This window comes from Theropithecus gelada, chromosome 15 (genome assembly GCF_003255815.1).
Source record: "Theropithecus gelada isolate Dixy chromosome 15, Tgel_1.0, whole genome shotgun sequence".
Classification (NCBI taxonomy): domain Eukaryota; kingdom Metazoa; phylum Chordata; class Mammalia; order Primates; family Cercopithecidae; genus Theropithecus; species Theropithecus gelada.
Window position 1 is genome coordinate 1,766,413 of NC_037683.1, and position 15,901 is coordinate 1,782,313.

General features: G+C 55.7%; 2 protein-coding genes across 5 annotated transcripts in view; one reads left to right on the forward strand and one right to left on the reverse strand.

Moving 5' to 3' along the window:
- Positions 1 to 4,270: 4,270 nt before the first annotated feature.
- On the reverse strand, positions 4,271 to 5,416 carry C15H9orf163 (chromosome 15 C9orf163 homolog). Its single transcript, XM_025360319.1, has one exon. It carries the CDS (start codon positions 5,196 to 5,198, stop codon positions 4,629 to 4,631), a length of 570 nt encoding a protein of 189 aa, XP_025216104.1. The 5' UTR covers positions 5,199 to 5,416; the 3' UTR covers positions 4,271 to 4,628.
- Positions 5,417 to 6,597: 1,181 nt separating this feature from the next.
- The window catches only part of SEC16A (SEC16 homolog A, endoplasmic reticulum export factor), a 44,576-nt gene continuing 35,272 nt past the window's right edge, over positions 6,598 to 15,901 (forward strand). For 2 of the 4 annotated variants that reach the window (XM_025359591.1, XM_025359593.1), the window contains exons 1-2: positions 6,598 to 6,852; positions 12,117 to 15,752. In XM_025359591.1, coding sequence (XP_025215376.1) covers positions 12,186 to 15,752 — 3,567 coding nt within the window. In that variant the 5' untranslated portion in view covers positions 6,598 to 6,852; positions 12,117 to 12,185. Of the gene's footprint in view, positions 6,853 to 12,116; positions 15,753 to 15,901 lie in introns of those variants that run through there. The other 2 variants (XM_025359592.1, XM_025359590.1) reach the window with 1 other exon arrangement.

Here is a 15,901-nt window from a genome sequence, read left to right on the forward strand (position 1 = left end):
TTTAAGATGGACAAGCCTAGGCTCAGGGAGGTTGCAGGACTGAACTGCAAAGTGCCCAGGGCCTCAGAGGCAGGTTTCTGGTGTTCTTCACATAACCTTGAACTTGTGGCCCATCCCTGGACCTCACAGCAAAGGACACACTCTCAGTGTTTATTAGGAGTTATAATTTTCTGCGGCGTCATGCATGATATTTGCTGTGGCTTTTGGTATATCTTCCACTCTATTGCATGGGATTTTCTGGTGAAAATATGCCCTGGGTCCACACAAACGTGCACATTCTACCACAGCCTTCGTTGTTCTGTTTAGCATTTCTTCATTTAATAAAATGGACCTTAGAAAAGTTATAACTATGGCCAGGTGTGGTGGCTTACACCTGTCATCCCAGCACTTCAGGAGGCCGAGGCTGGAGGATCACCTGAGGTCAGGAGTTCGAGACCAGCCTGGCCAACATGGTGAAACCCCCTCTCCACTAAAAATACAAAAATTAGCTGGGGACGCCACGGTGGGCACCTAGAATCTCAGTTACTTGGGAGGCTGAGGCAGGAGAATTGCTTGAATCCAGAAGGAGGAGGTTGCAGTGAGCTGAGATTGCACCACTGCACTGGGGGATAGAGTGAGACTCAGTATCAAAAAAAAAAAAAAAGTGTATAATTTTACTTTTTTTTCTTTTTGTGGAGATGGAATCTTGCTATGTTGCCCAGGCTGGTCTCAAACGCCTAGGTTCAAGTGATCCTCCCATCTTGGCCTCCCAAAATGCTGAGATGACAGGTGGGAGCCACCGCACCTGGCCAGCGTGCAACTGTTACTTTGGCAGACTTGGAGGCAGCTGTCTGCTTCCCCCTGGTGGCAGTGCTCTGCCAGCGCCCCATAGATCCTCCCGAGTGACCACAGGGCAGGTGAGCGCCATGCTTTCCAAACGGCCCTCACCCCACGCCCAGGGCCATCCTGGGCGACAGTGTTATTACCCTGTTTTACATGTGAGGAGCTGGAGCTCGAAGAGGATAGGCGACTTAGCCAAGTTCACCCATTCAGTGAGCCGGGGCTATGTGATTCCCAGTCCATGTCAAACCACAAGGAGTCACCTGCCCTCAGAGGACCGGGAGGGCCCACAGAGCTGATGCCATCCAGCCTGGTGACTTTTCTGACAGGGAGACGGCTGCTCAGAGGGGAGAATGGGGTTGTAGGGTCACTTTGCCAGGAGTCAACACCATGGCCAGCCTGGCGTCAGATACTTTGCCAGGAGTTAACACCATGACCGGCCTGACATCAAATACTGGAGCTCTTCCCAGATCCACCCTGGCCCTTTTCTCTTCCCTATCCACAGTCCCCAGGCCACCAAATCCATGCCAGTCACTGAAATCAGCACTCAATGCTCAGGACTCTCTCCTGCCCGACATGTGTGAACCCTGTGCCATGCTGGGGCTGTGCCCTCGGGGACTCTCCCGGGTTCTCGGGGACTCTCCCAGGTTCAGCACCTCTTTCTCCTAGGCCATCCAAGGCTGCCTCCTGGGCCCTGGCTCTCCCTAGTCCCTAGCCCTAACCCTAACCTGGAGAGCCTTTGGGGCCCAAACTGGTTGCATCACTCCTGGCTGAAAACCCTCTGGAAGCTTCCCATACTTACAGACATCACTGCAAGTCTCTTAGCAGGGCCTACAGAGTCCACACCAGCCCACACCCACCGGCCCCTCGCCCCACGGAAGCCTCATGTGGACTGTTCACTTCAGCTAGAAATGTTCCTTCTCCTCCTGCCTGTCCCCAGCAGGCGCCACACGGTGCCCTCTTCACGGGCACATCTGTGACCACCCAGCATCCATGTTCCCCCCGGGCAGAGGCTGGGCCTGTCTCACGGCCACAGCCCAGCTCCTAGCAGTGCCTGGGGTACAGCAGGGGCTCAGCAGACATCTGTGCATGGTTTGGGGATGGAGGACTCGTGGGCTTACCAGGGCCCCGCTGCAGCTCAAGGACACCCAGCAGTTCCTCCTGTGGCCCTGGTGGCCTGCAGTCCCAGGTTACTGTGACATCGACATCAGCCTTGAGCTTTCTGCTTCATCCCTAGTGCTTTTTAGCACCTTACATGGTAAGTACTTGGCTCAATGATTCCAGAAAAATGTTCTCTGATTCCTGCTATGTGCCCAACATGCTTGAAGATGCTGGAGATGAGGAGCGTGACGTTCCTGCAGTAACGAGGTTCCTGGCAATGCCGTCAACATGCCCCGTGCCTCGGGGGAGGCCTTGTGTGGAGGACAGGCTTGCCACCCTGTGAGGTCAGGTCCAGGGAGTCCTTGCAGAGGCCAGGAAAGGGCAAGGCTGTCACCTCCTTTTACAGGGGAGGAGGCAGAGGCTCGGAGAGGCCAGGTAGCTTGTCCAAGGCTGAACACCTGGGTGGTGGCCGAGGGTCTCCAGCTTCTGGAAGCTTGCAGTACAGCTGGACACACGCTAGTTAGCCGACCATCACTGGAGCCATCTTCCCTGTGCTCTGCTAACCAGGTGGGGCCCCAAAAGGCGATGCCTTTGTCTCTGCTGGGAGGAGGCTCTGTGGGGCCCAGTCACCAGCAGCCCAGAGCAAGGGCACATCTGCCAGGGCGAGGCTGCACCTTCAGCCTCACATCAGCCCTGGGAAGGCCTAGACAGTGGACAGTGCTGTCTTGCTGCACACCCCGGATGAGCGGTGTGGTTAGGGTGGGGCTCAGAGGTGAGTAGAACACGGGAAGGCAGTGGCAGTGTGGTGGGCATCTGTTTGCGGACCCTATGTTGTGTGCCTGGCAGGCCTTGTACATGGACGCGAGTGGGCCTGAGGCTCCCTCCACGCTGCCCACCGTGGCCCTGGGGGGGTCTGGCCTTCCCCCACAGAGGTGACTTCCTCTCCTCCATGAGAGTAAGAAGAGGAGGCCTGGCCCACCCTCTGGCCAGCCTGGTGGCATGCAGACAGGGACCCCTTTACTGCAGGGGTCTGACGAACAAATGCCACAGAATAGACTCTAAGGACCCCGCCTCCAGATCTGCTTCCTCTCCCCATTCCGGCTTCCCAGCCCTATTCCCTCCTCCTCCTCCAGGAAGTGTTCCGTGTCAGTTCTTTCCACCTTGGAGGCCTTCATGTTTTCTTGCCTGGACCACCCAGCCAACCTGTCTCACAGACTTCCTCTTCCTCTCTCCAGGCCAAGCCTCCAGCTTCAGTGTCCAGGACTAAGGGTCTGTGTCAGGAGCGGAGGACAGCATCCAGCAGGGAGCAGGCCTGCCCAGTAAACCTCCACAAGCACCCAGACATACTTGCCACTGCTATTTTACACCAGGTAGGAAAGAGGGGCAGAGGCTCATGGCGAGGGGCTGTCCTGCGTTCACTGAGACCGCTGCTCTGCCGGGGGCTCCCTGGAGGACCGCCACTGGCCCGCCGGTTGTGAGCAAACAGCCAGGTCCACTCGGCAGCCTCCGGCATTTCAGGCCCCCTATCATAGGAGGCTATAAGCACAGGCTAGGGGCGCTGAGTGCCTGCCTCCTAGACCAGCACTGTCCAGTGGAAACATGACACCAGCCCCATATGGAGTGTTACATTTCCTAGCAGCCATGTCAAAAAAAAAAGGTGAAATAAAATTTAATAGTATTTTAATGTAATCTGATACATCCAAGATATTCTCATTTTAATGTGCAATAAAAAATGATCGATTCGATATTTGCATCCTTCACAACCCACCATGTAGTTTACACTTAGAGCGTAGCTCGGTCTCACAGCAAGCACCAGCGGCCCCCATGCCGGACAGCACAGCTAATGGGAGGAGCTGACCTGGCGGAGGCACCAAGGACACACCGTGCCCAAGACTGTGATGACACAAAGGCAGCGGGTTTCCTGGCACAGCCTGGATGTACACGAGCCTGTCCTGTGTGCTCTGCATCACGCCGTACAGCAGTGGCCACAGAGCTTTGCACCAGGTGCTGATTCCAGCCCACCTAGGAGGGTTCAGGGAGGTGGTGACGTTTGTGTTCAGCCTCCAAGTGTGAGCAGGGGCAGAAACTGGGAGAATGGAGAAACCAGTGGATGCTGCAGGCAAAGGCAACAAAGCCCCACCAGGAATAGTGATGGCCACCACGGGCGGGACACCTCCCAGCACTGGGTGGAGGCCTCTGCTGGCTCGCAGCCAGTCACCTGATGTCCCCATTCGCCCCTGCCATGCTTGTCGTCCTGGCAACCCCGTTTCAGCCCTGAAACGTTTAGGTGCTTATCTTGCCCTATCTTAGAGATGAACACCTGATGCTCAGAGACTAAGGAAGTTGAAAAAGGGCACACAGCATCTCAGGGGCAGGCTGGACCTTCTACAAAAGAGCCTATGGCCCAGAGGCTGGATGGGCTCAGGTGCAGGGTGCAGGAACCCTCCACTCCACACCAGGCTACAAACTGCTGCTAGCTGTCTCCATCACTCAGGATTAGGGAGGCGGGGGGAAGAAGGGCAGCGGGCCCACCGCAGGTGATGTGATTCACACCCCTAGGAGCCAACAGAAGCTGCTTTCTACCATCCCTGCCCTGGGGTCCAGAGAGACCTTGCATTTTACGCCTACGGCAGAATTGGTTTCTGCAGCTATGGTCTCTCCCATAGCTTAGTGCCCACCTGGGTGGGACCACAGGGTTTTGGAGGACCCTAGAAGGTCGAGCCCTGGGCTCCTGGTTCTTGGGTTCTTTGAACTCGTGAGCGGAAGGGGTGAGGCTGACGCCTGAGAGGCAGCACCCACCTCTGCATCCCCCTCTTTGTGAAGGGCAAACAATGATACCTCCCTCCGCGGAGGGTGCAGAGCGTCTCCACCACCGGGAAGCAGCAGATGGGGGCAGCGGGGCTGGGGCTGGGCCTTACCACGTGCTCCCTAACGCTGTTCAAACAGGTCAGGAATCTGACTCCTGAAAGGCAAATGTTAGCTGAGCAGAGTGGCCCTAGTGCCACGTCAGCCGGACTGAAGCTCTCCCTGCACCGCCTGGGGCTCTGCTGGCGTGGCACGGGTACCACCCCCTCCTTCACCAGCCTCTGCCCCAGCTGGGGACAAGGGTGGCTCCCACCCAGGGAGGACCTTAGCCGCTGCTGGGAGCTCAGCCTCCGGCGATGCCATCGGGCGGGCACCCCCACCACGGCCCCTGCCCTCTGGAAGGAGCAGCAGAGGAAGGCCGCGGCTCTTCCCTGCCCTCGCCAGGCAGATGTGCAGGTGAGTGGGTCGGGCATGGCTGGCCTCTTCCTCACCCGCTCAGCCTCCCTTGGCTCCTCCGGAAAACCAGGGCACAGATGATAGCGCCCACCTGTTCCCTGTGATCTTCCGCAGGAGGGCGTGGATGCTGCCTGGCCTGGTCTCGGCAGGGGCAGGAGCGCCTACCCGCCTCACCCGGCCGCTGGGTCCCTCTGGCCGCCCAAGCGCCCGGGCCCACACGCCACCGACGTGCACTCAGCCAGGGCTGGGACCCCCACGCCCCTGTGGGGCTGGCGGCCGAGGGGACGAACCAAAAAGGCCGTTTCTCCCCGGGAGGACAGCGGGGCCGGGGCCAGGGCCAGGGTGGGTCTGGGAGGGCCCAGCGCAGCAAAAGCGCAGGGCGGAGCTCGGGGACGAGAAGCCGGCGCGTCCCCCTTGCGAGTCGGCGGAGACCCGGCTCCGCGCGGTGGCCGGGCCGTCCCTCCCTGCCCGGGCCTCTGTGCAGAGCGAAGGGCCAAGAGAAGATGCGTCGGGGAAACCCCAGGACGCTGGACAGGGACTGGCGGTAGCCAACGACCAACTTCCGGCGCCGCTCCCGGCCCGCGGCCGCGCCGTAGCCAGGCAACCAGCGCGCAGGCGCAGTCGGCCCTCCGCGGCCCGCAACCCCGGCCGACCCGGGCGCATGCGCGACCGCCGCCGCCTGCCCTCCAGCCTGCCAGCCCAACGGAAGAATGCGAGCAGCGCGCCGGCGTCAGGGCCCCGCGCTTCTCGGCTCGGCGGAGTAGCCGTTCTCGGTGCGTGAGCCTGCTGGCATCGGTCCTGCAGACTGATTTCCCCCTTGTGGCCTTGATTGAAGAATCCCATCTCTTCTCACATCTTAAAACGAAAAAAGACTGGGAGAAAGCCAGCGTAACCAGGGCGACGTCCGGGGGCGGCCCCGGCGCGCCCGGCCGGGCAGGTGGCAAGGGGCGGGGCTAAGCGGTGAGGCGGCGGACCGACGCCGGCGGGGGGCGGGGCCACGGGCGGGGAAGGACGGCCGAGGGGCGGGGCCAAAGGGGCGGGAACGACAGGATGAGGCGGAGAAAGGCGGACGATGGGCGGGGCCAAGGGGGCGGGACGAAAGAATGAAGCCAGGAAAGACGGAAGAGGGGCGGGGCCAAGGGGGACAGGAACCACAGGATCAGGCGTGGGAAAGACGGGCGGGGGGCGGGACGAAGGAATGAGGCGGGGAAGAAAGGACGCCGGCGAGGGGCGGGGTCAAGAGGGGCGGGACAGAGGAATGAGGCGGGGAGGACGGACGCCGGCGAGGGGCGGGGCCGAGGGATGGGCCGTGAGAGGTTTAATAAGGACGCGTCTGGGCCGACGAGACGAGGGGCGGGGCCAGGGGCGGGGCGCGCGCTGATGTCGCAAGCCGGACACGTCGGCGGCGCGGCGGCCGCGGAGACCGGAGCCGGATGTGCCAAGATGGCTGCGGCGGCTGCTGTGTCTGCGCTCGTCGCCAGCGCTGGGTGGGATTTCGCCCGCGGCTCCTGAGGGATCGGTCTCAGCCGCGCGGGTAGGGGGGCGAGCGCGGGAGGAGGAAGGCGGTGGCCGGCCGGCGGAGCCAGGCCGTGGAGGCCGAGGCGCGGAGGAAAGGAGGCGGCTGGGCCCAGCCCCGAGCGGGCGGCGCAGCTCGGGTCCCGTCGGGGCCGGGTGAGGGGACAGACGTCCGGGCCAGAGCGGGAGGCCGGGCGCGGCGCGGGCCGCGGTGGGATTCGAGGGACTGGCGTGGACCCGGCTGGGCTGCGGTGACGCCGGTTCCCGGGGCGGGAGGCTGGACCCCAAGGCACCCCTCGTAAGACTCCAACTTTTCAAATGAGCGTGTCTTGTCCTCACTGGCTGGAAGGCTTCCTTAGCGATGCTGGTGAAGAGAGACATTTACATTTGAACCAAAGAGTAGAGTTGTTTGTTTGTAATTTCTTGATAGGGCGATCAGGGTGTTGCAACAGAGGCCGAGGGTTAGAAGAGTGTGAGTGATCCGGCTCGCCCCTTTGTGATGAAGTGGTACAGTAGAGTCTTCAGAAACATCAGAGCCATTTAAAGTCAGTTTTCGCCGCTTAAGAACACTTTTAAATGACTTGTAAGTTGGGTGTGGATTGTATATTAAGATTTTGTTTTACATGTATGATGCCGATGTTAACCAAAGAGGTATTTCCCATCCCCCATGTGACAATACGAAGCAAACAGAACCGTAGACAGTTCTTCCTAGAGTGATACTTTTGCAAGTTTCAGCACAATACAGCCTCCCTGCGTTTTTTCGCCACGCCCTTTCTTAGGGTTCCGGTGCTAGTATCTCGTAGACAAGAGGCAAAATAGCGTTTCTTTCTTGTTCCTTGTTCCTCGTTTACTCTTAATAGTGGTTACTACAGTGAGTCTCAAAATTGTACTGAAAGTTTTCTTTGAGACAGTGGGCACTTTTTTTTCTTTTTTCCTTCTTTTTATTTTATTTTTCTTTTTCTGCCAAACCCAGCAAGAGGCCATGGTAGTGGGTAAACGTTAATGTGATTTCTTCTTCTGTAAGCATCTTTCATGAATACCAGGCTGTCCTTTTGGGTCTTCGTCATTTTCAGCAGTGTTAGGCTGCTGGCCTCCTCTGTCGCTGGCTTCCTTTTCAACATCTAACTGTATGTGGTTGCGATTCTAACTTAGAAGAGTTGGAGTTGAATCATGTCTTTGTGTCAAGCGTCCCATAGTCTGACAGGGCATCACTAGCAGCCACCGTGAGGGAGACTGTAGGCAGCAGGTAAGCTCAGGGGCTTCCTGGCACACTATTGTTTTCCTCACTTAAAACGTGAAGCCAGGCTGGGCGCGGTGGCTCAAGCCTGTAATCCCAGCATTTTGGGAGGCCGAGACGGGTGGATCACGAGGTCAGGAGATCGAGACCATCCTGGCTAACACGGTGAAACCCCGTCTCTACTAAAAAATACAAAAAACTAGCCGGGCGAGGTGGTGGGCGCTTGTAGTCCCAGCTACTCGGGAGGCTGAGGCAGGACAATGGCGTGAACCCGCGAGGCGGAGCTTGCAGTGAGCTGAGATCCGGCCACTGCACCCCAGCCTGGGCGACAGAGCAAGACTCCGTCTCAAAAAAAAAAAAAAAGTGAAGCCAGTGGCAGCAAGAGGAGAGGGGTGTGCATGCGTTTTAAATACCTCAGTTCTGTAGCCAGAACTATACTAAAAAGAGTTTTGCTCAGGTATCCGCATGTCTACATGGTTACAAGGTAGTTTAACTGACTAGCTAGTTTATGAATACTACATCTTCAAGATCAGCTGGTGTCTTTGAAACAGTAGAAGAGTTAGATGACTTGAGGTTACAGAATAAAATTCCCTGTAGTGGTGACATAGGTGATAGGCAGTTGCATTGTTTTTCTCCCGGTGAGTAGAGAAAAAGATCAAAAAAATCAGTTCAAGTCACAAGATTGTTCCAAATGAAGCTAGCATGTTGCTAAAAAGCTCTCAATTAAGGAGCATGAGGGTTGGAATGCTCCTTGTAAGTGATAGTGTTTGCTATAAAAAAAGTTCTTAGTCTAGGAAAGCTACAGAATTTTTTTTTGAGAAGGAGTCTCGCTCTGTCGCCCAGGCTGGGTGCAGTGGCGCGATCTCAGCTCACTGCAAGCTCTGCCTCCCAGGTTCACGCCATTCTCCTGCCTCAGCCTCCCGAGTAGCTGGGACTACAGGCACCCGCCACCACGCCTGGCTAATTTTTTGTATTTTAGTAGAGACGGGGTTTCACCGTGTTAGCCAGGATGGTCTCGATCTCCTGACCTCGTGATCTGCCTGCCTCGGCCTCCCAAAGTGCTGGGATTAAGGCGTGAGCCACTGCGCCCGGCCACACCTGTTAAACAGCAGTTGGGATTAGGACATCCCAGAATCCACTGTGAGTAGAATCTCATAAGATTAAACCCAGGGTTTTCAGGAAAAAATAATCACATCGATTCGCTCATTTTATAGACAAAAATACATTGCAGAAAGAGAAGTGGCCGCCCCGAGCCATTCACCTGGACGCTCAGTTTTGCTCTTACAGCAGCAGCCGAGGAATAAACCTCTAGGCCCATGTTCTGTGTTTAAAGCAAACAAAAGCTGTTGAGGACAGTAAGGATCTTCCCAGGGGAAGGCCGTGTCTTGAGAGATGAGGTAGGACTTCTGTTCTCCTGGCAGCGGAGTTTCAGGAGGGGCTTGGAAGTTTGCGTGTTCTGGCCATGGTTGCAGGTGTCACTGTGTCTGCTGTGGCAGCTGGTAGGACCAAATGGAAGATAATGCCAGTGCATAGATCGGAGGGAGATGCTCTGCCCGTTCTCCTTTCAGTCCATGTAAAATAGAGCTGTGAACATTCTTTGTTTTCAGGTGAGAGCCTACAACTTCAATGAAGCCTTTGCTACTGTTTCTAATAGTAGAGTTCCGTTAGAGTCAAGTGGATTTCAAGGTGCCTGTCGGTTGGAAAGCGTCCCCCGTTGGCAGAGCAAAGAGCGTGTGTGGGCAGTGACAGTGTTGACGCAGTAGGTTGACAGGACTAGTTTTTAGGTCAGCATAGGAACTTTAATTTGTAAATAACTTTACTTAAAATACATTGATCGGTGTTGTCTTCTTTTTCTTGAGACAGTCGCACTCTGTTGCCCATGCTGGAGTGTTGTGACTTGAACAAGGCTCACTGCAGCCTCAACCTCCCTGGCTCAAATGATCCTCCCGCCTCAGCCTCCCGAGTAGTTGGGACTACAGGCACTCCCCACCACGACCGGCTTTTTTTTTTTTTTTTTAAATGAAGATGGGGTATTGCTGTGTTGCCCAGGCTGGTCTCAAACTGCTGGACTCAAGTGATCCTCCTGCCTCCCAAAGTGCTGGGCTTACAGGTGTGAGCCACTGCACCTGGCCAATGTTTTCTTCTTTTATTGGAATATCAGAAAGATTTCCAACGATGAAAACAATATGCATCTGCAGAAATGGGTGGATTGGCCAGGCGCGGTGGCTCACGCCTGTAGTCCCAGCACTTTGGGAGGCCAAGGCAGGCAGATCACAAGGTCAGGAGATCGAGACCATCCTGCTAACACGGTGAAACCCCGTCTCTACTGAAAATACAAAAAATTAGCAAGGCATGGTGGCAGGTGCCTGTAGTCCCAGCTGCTCAGGAGGCTGAGGCAGGACAATGGCGTGAACCCGGGAGGCGGAGCTTGCAGTGAGCCAAGGTCGCGCCACTGCACTCCAGCCTGGGCGACAGACTGAGTCTCCCTCTCAAAAAAAAAATAAAAAGTGTGGATTAAACTCCAGAGTCCTCCCCTTTGGTTTAGTTTTTCCTTTGATTGGCTAAACTTATCTGTTTGTTCATGAGGGTGGTGCTGAGAAGAAGAAAGATTGATAGAAAGAAATGAACTTTCCTAAAGATACAGCACTTGAATTTTTGCCTTAAGAGGCCAGGTTAACTGTTCAAGTTTGTATCTAGTATATTTTATTTAAAAACTGATGGAGGTTTTTGCCCCTTTGTTTTCTATAAGAGGTTTCTTGGCAATTCTGCCTCATATTGAAAATTTTGGAATTTAGTCTGTCCCTTGTAAAGCTGCTTTAAATTTCCTGGGCGTTTCCATTCCAGGCATAGTTACAGCTCCAGTTCAAAGGTCACGTTGTCTTGCTGGTGGTCCTTTCAGACCTCAAGCCAGTCACAGTACAAAAAATGAGACCTGTGAAGAGGTGTGATAAAAGGCATTTAGATAAATGTATTTACTTTGCAGCTTTTTAAAAAAATGATTGTGTCACTTTTTATTTATTTATTTTTTTAAACAGAGACCGTCTTGCTCTGTTGCCCAGGCTGGACTGTGGTAGTACAATCATAGCTCACTGCAGCCTTGAACTCATGGACACAAGTGATCTTCCCTCCTTAACCCCCTGAGTCCCTGGGACTGCAGGTGTGTGTCACCATGTCTGGCTCACTTTCTTCTTTTGTAGAGACAGGGTCTTGCTATGTTGCCCAGGCTGGTCTCGACCTCCTGGGCTCTAGCAGTCCTTCCACCTTGACCTCCCAAAGTGCTGGGATTACAGGCATGAGCCACTGCACCAGCCTATTTTGCAGCTTTCATAACTATACTTCATAATACTCTTTCATCAAAGAAAATAGAAGAATGAATTGTAAACTTTTGTATCCTTTTTGAAATTTAAAATTAACATGTATACAAAGTATGATATAAAGTTTTTCTTTTTTTTTTTTTTTTTTGAGCTAGGGACTCACTGTGTCACCCAGGCTGAAGGGCAGTGGTGCTGTCATAGCTCACGACAGCCTCGACCTCCCAGGCTCACGCGATCCTCCTGCCTCAGCCTCCTGAGTAGTTGGGACTACAGGTGTGCACCACCACGCCTGGCTGATTTTTGTGTTTTTTGTAGAAACAAGATCCCACTGTTGCTCAGGCTGGTCTCGAATTCCTGGGCTCAAGTGGTCCTCCTGCCTTGGCCTTTGAAAGTGTTGGGAGTACAGGCATAAGCCACCATATCTGGCCAGTTTTTCTTTCTTAATAGAAGAGTTGGCTCTTCCTCCTGGATCCAGGGATGGTTTGCAGGAAAACGTTGAGTATCTGTGGGTCTGGTAGCGTATCACACTGGTGTCCAGGTTCTGCACCATCCCTGCTGTTGTGGCGGAGGGTCGCGGCAGTGATGGGCCTTGTGACTAGAGGATCCCAGAGGAGGGAGTGGCCATCTAGACATACTCCATCAGCTCGCGGCCAGGCCATCCAGGGCACGTACTCTGTCCACTGCCCCCCAGAGCAGCTCCTCAGGGACAGGTGTTCTCTGCTGGGGTGGGGTGTAGGGGAGAGAGAGTCCTCGGGATTTAAGTGACGTGAAATAATGTTCAGTGTTCCTCTTTTTCCTTAGTTTTCCTGATTGCAGCTAGGACTTTGAATATATGGATTTTATGCTGATTGTCTCTTTTTCTTTTTCAGCCCCAATTAAGGAAAAGCTGTATTCTGCTTCCTTCTGTAAGCAGCATCGACTTGTGCAAGAGTTCAGTCATGCAGCCGCCACCCCAGGCGGTCCCGTCTGGTGTGGCTGGGCCACCTCCAGCCGGGAATCCTCGGAGCGTGTTCTGGGCTAGCAGCCCTTACAGGAGACGGGCCAATAATAATGCACCAGTGGCTCCGATAACTTGCCCGTTGCAGCCGGTCACGGATCCGTTTGCTTTTAGTAGACAGGCGCTCCAAAGTACACCGGTAGGCGGTTCGTCCAAAAGCAGCCTGCCTGTCTTGCAAGGCCCAGCCCCGTCAGGCTTTTCTCAGCACCCCAGTTTGCTTGTGCCTCACACACATGCCAGAGATAGCTCTCAGGGACCCTGTGAGCCCCTGCCTGGACCTCTGATACAGCCCAGAGCAGATGCCAGTCCGTTTTCTGGTGTGTTGACACCTTCAGCACCTCCTGGGCCTGAGATGAACAGGAGCACAGAGGTCGGTCCCAGTTCAGAGCCTGAAGTTCAGACTCCGCCATATCTGCCTCACTACATTCCAGGAGTGGATCCTGAACCGTCTCATGGGGGCCATTCTCATGGGAACATGCCTGGGCTCGATCGACCCCTGAGCAGGCAAAACCCACATGATGGTGTGGTCACCCCAGCAGCATCCCCTTCCTTCCCCCAGCCTCGTCTGCTGATGGCGGGACAGTGGGGGCCAGTGCAGGGAGGCCCACAGCCCTTGGGGCAACATCGTTCACCCTGCCCTGAAGAACCTGTTCCCAGCGGGGTGCCCTGTGCCACCAGCGTTCCTCATTTCTCCACCCCGTCCATCCTACATCAGGGCCCTGGTCACGAGCAACACAGCCCTCTGGTGGCTCCCCCAGCAGCCTTGCCCAGTGACGGAAGAGACGAGGTGGGCCACTTGCAAACTGGAAGCCACCTGGCCAATAACTTTGATCCTGAAAATACATTCAGGCAAAATCCCAGAATTGTGAATCATTGGGCAAGCCCAGAGCTCAGGCAGAATCCAGGAGTGAAGAAGGAGCACCAGCCCGCCTCTGCTCTTGTGAACCCCCTCGCCCAAGGAGATAGCCCAGAACACCGCACGCACCATCCACTGGGGGCTGGGGCCGGGGCTGGTTGTGCTCCGCTGGAAGCGGACTCGGGAGCCTCAGGAGCTCTGGCGATGTTTTTCCAAGGGGGAGAGACAGAAAATGAGGAGAATCTCCCATCTGAAAAAGTAGGCTCATCTGGTCAAGCAGACTTTGACGATTTCTGCTCCAGCCCTGGACTGGGCCATCCGCCTGCACCTGCACACATGGGGGCAGGCAGCCTCTGCCAGGCCCTTCTCCCAGGCCCCAGCAATGAGGCTGCTGGTGATGTATGGGGTGACGCAGCGGGCACAGGGCTGCCGGATGCCAGTGGCTCGCAGTATGAGAATGTTGAGAACTTAGAATTTGTTCAGAATCAAGAAGTTCTGCCAAGTGAGCCCCTCAATTTGGACCCTTCCTCCCTGAGTGACCAGTTCAGATATGGGCCCCTTCCTGGGCCAGCTGTGCCCAGGCATGGTGTTGTGTGTCACGCCGGAGCCCCTGACGCCACGCTGCACACAGTACACCCTGACAGTGTGTCATCCAGCTACAGCAGCAGAAGCCACGGAAGGCTCTCAGGCTCAGCCAGGCCCCAGGAGCTGGTTGGCACGTTCATCCAGCAAGAAGTTGGAAAACCTGAGGATGAAGCTTCAGGTAGTTTTTTTAAGCAAATCGATTCTTCTCCCGTAGGAGGCGAAACAGACGAGACCACTGTGAGCCAGAATTACCGGGGCAGCGTGTCCCAGCCCTCAACCCCAAGCCCCCCGAAACCTACAGGAATATTTCAGACAAGTGCAAATAGTTCTTTTGAACCGGTAAAATCCCACTTAGTTGGGGTGAAACCATTTGAGGCAGATCGCGCCAACGTGGTTGGTGAAGTAAGGGAGACCTGTGCCCGCCAGAAGCAGTGCAGACCAGCTGCCGCCCTGCCCGATGCTTCTCCTGGCAACCTGGAGCAGCCACCAGACAACATGGAGACCCTCTGTGCACCCCAGGTCTGTCCCCTGCCTCTTAACTCCACCACGGAAGCTGGGCACGTGCTTCCACACGCAGGGGCGCCGCCCTTGGATACTGTGTATCCGGCACCGGAGAAGAGACCTTCAGCCAGGGTCCAGGGGCCCGTGAAGTGTGAGAGCCCAGCAACGACTCTGTGGGCGCAAAGTGAGCTGCCAGATTTTGGAGGCAACGTCCTTCTGGCCCCTGCAGCCCCGGCGCTTTATGTGTCTGCGAAACCTCAGCCACCTGAAGTTGTTCAGCCTCCAGAAGAGGCGATGTCCGGGCAGCAGTCACGGAAGCCAAGCTCGGCGGCCCCTGTGCAGAGCCGAGACGGCATTGGTGCTTCGGAGAACCTTGAGAATCCTCCCAAAATGGGAGAGGAGGAGGCCCTTCAGTCCCAGGCGAGTTCTGGTTATGCAAGTTTATTATCCTCACCGCCCACTGAGTCTCTGCAGAATCCGCCAGTCTTGATTGCCCAGCCTGATCACAGCTATAATCTGGCTCAGCCCATTAACTTTCCTATGTCCTTATCGAACTCTAATGAGAAGAATCAGTCCTGGAGAGAGGCTTTGGTGGGGGATAGACCTGCAGTCGGCAGTTGGGCTCTCGGTGGTGATTCTGGGGAGAACAATTCTTTGTCTGGGATTCCAACCGGCTCTGTCCTGAGCTTGTCTCTGCCTAGCAGTGTTGCCCAGAGTAATTTTCCACAAGGTTCTGGTGCTTCCGAAATGGTTTCTAATCAGCCTGCTAATTTGCTGGTTCAACCACCATCCCAGCCAGTTCCAGAGAATTTGGTTCCGGAAAGTCAAAAGGATCGTAAGGCAGGAAGTGCTCTTCCCGGATTTGCTAATAGCCCTGCTGGAAGCACAAGTGTGGTGTTAGTTCCACCTGCACACGGCACCCTGGTGCCTGATGGTAATAAGGCAAACCATTCCAGTCATCAGGAAGACACTTACGGAGCCCTAGACTTTTCCTTAAGCAGGACTTTGGAAAATTCTGTAAGCATGTACAGCCCATCCCATTCTGACAGCCTCGCTTCTCAGCAAACTGTTGCCAGTCATCCCAGACAATCTGGGCCCGGGGCACCTAACCTTGACCGTTTTTATCAGCAGGTCACGAAAGATGCCCAGGGCCAGTCTGGCCTCGAAAGAGCCCAGCAGGAGCTGGTGCCACCCCAGCAACAGGCTTCCCCACAAGTACCCAAAGCCACGTTGTCAGAGCTGTCAAATCCAGAGAGTCTGCCAGCACAGGGACAGGCCCAGAACTCAGCACAGCCACCAGCAAGTCTGGCTCCGGCTGACGCAGGTCAGCAGCTGCCGCCTCGGCCTCCTCAGTCCTCTAGCGCGTCGCTGGTGTCCACCGGCTCCGGCCAGGCAGCGGTGCCGTCAGAGCAGCCATGGCCACAGCCGGTACCTGCACTTGCCCCCGGCCCACCGCCTCAGGACCTGGCCGCCTACTACTACTACCGGCCTCTGTACGATGCCTACCAGCCTCAGTACCCCTCGCCATACCCACCGGAGCCTGGCGCAGCCTCCCTCTATTACCAGGTAGAGTCGAGTCGCGTGTGTAACCCACTTTTCTCTCGTTGCTTTGACCAGTTGACTCACTCATGGTGTGTTCCCTAGTCATATTTGTTCGCTTGGTTCCGAGGTCACCCACAGTCCCGCAGGTGTGAGAACAGTATTCCAGTAACGCT

Bases quoted from the DNA above. Each gene is read 5' to 3' on its own strand.
- C15H9orf163 (XM_025360319.1), bottom strand. From the start codon at position 5,198: ATGCCCGACCCACTCACCTGCACATCTGCCTGGCGAGGGCAGGGAAGA.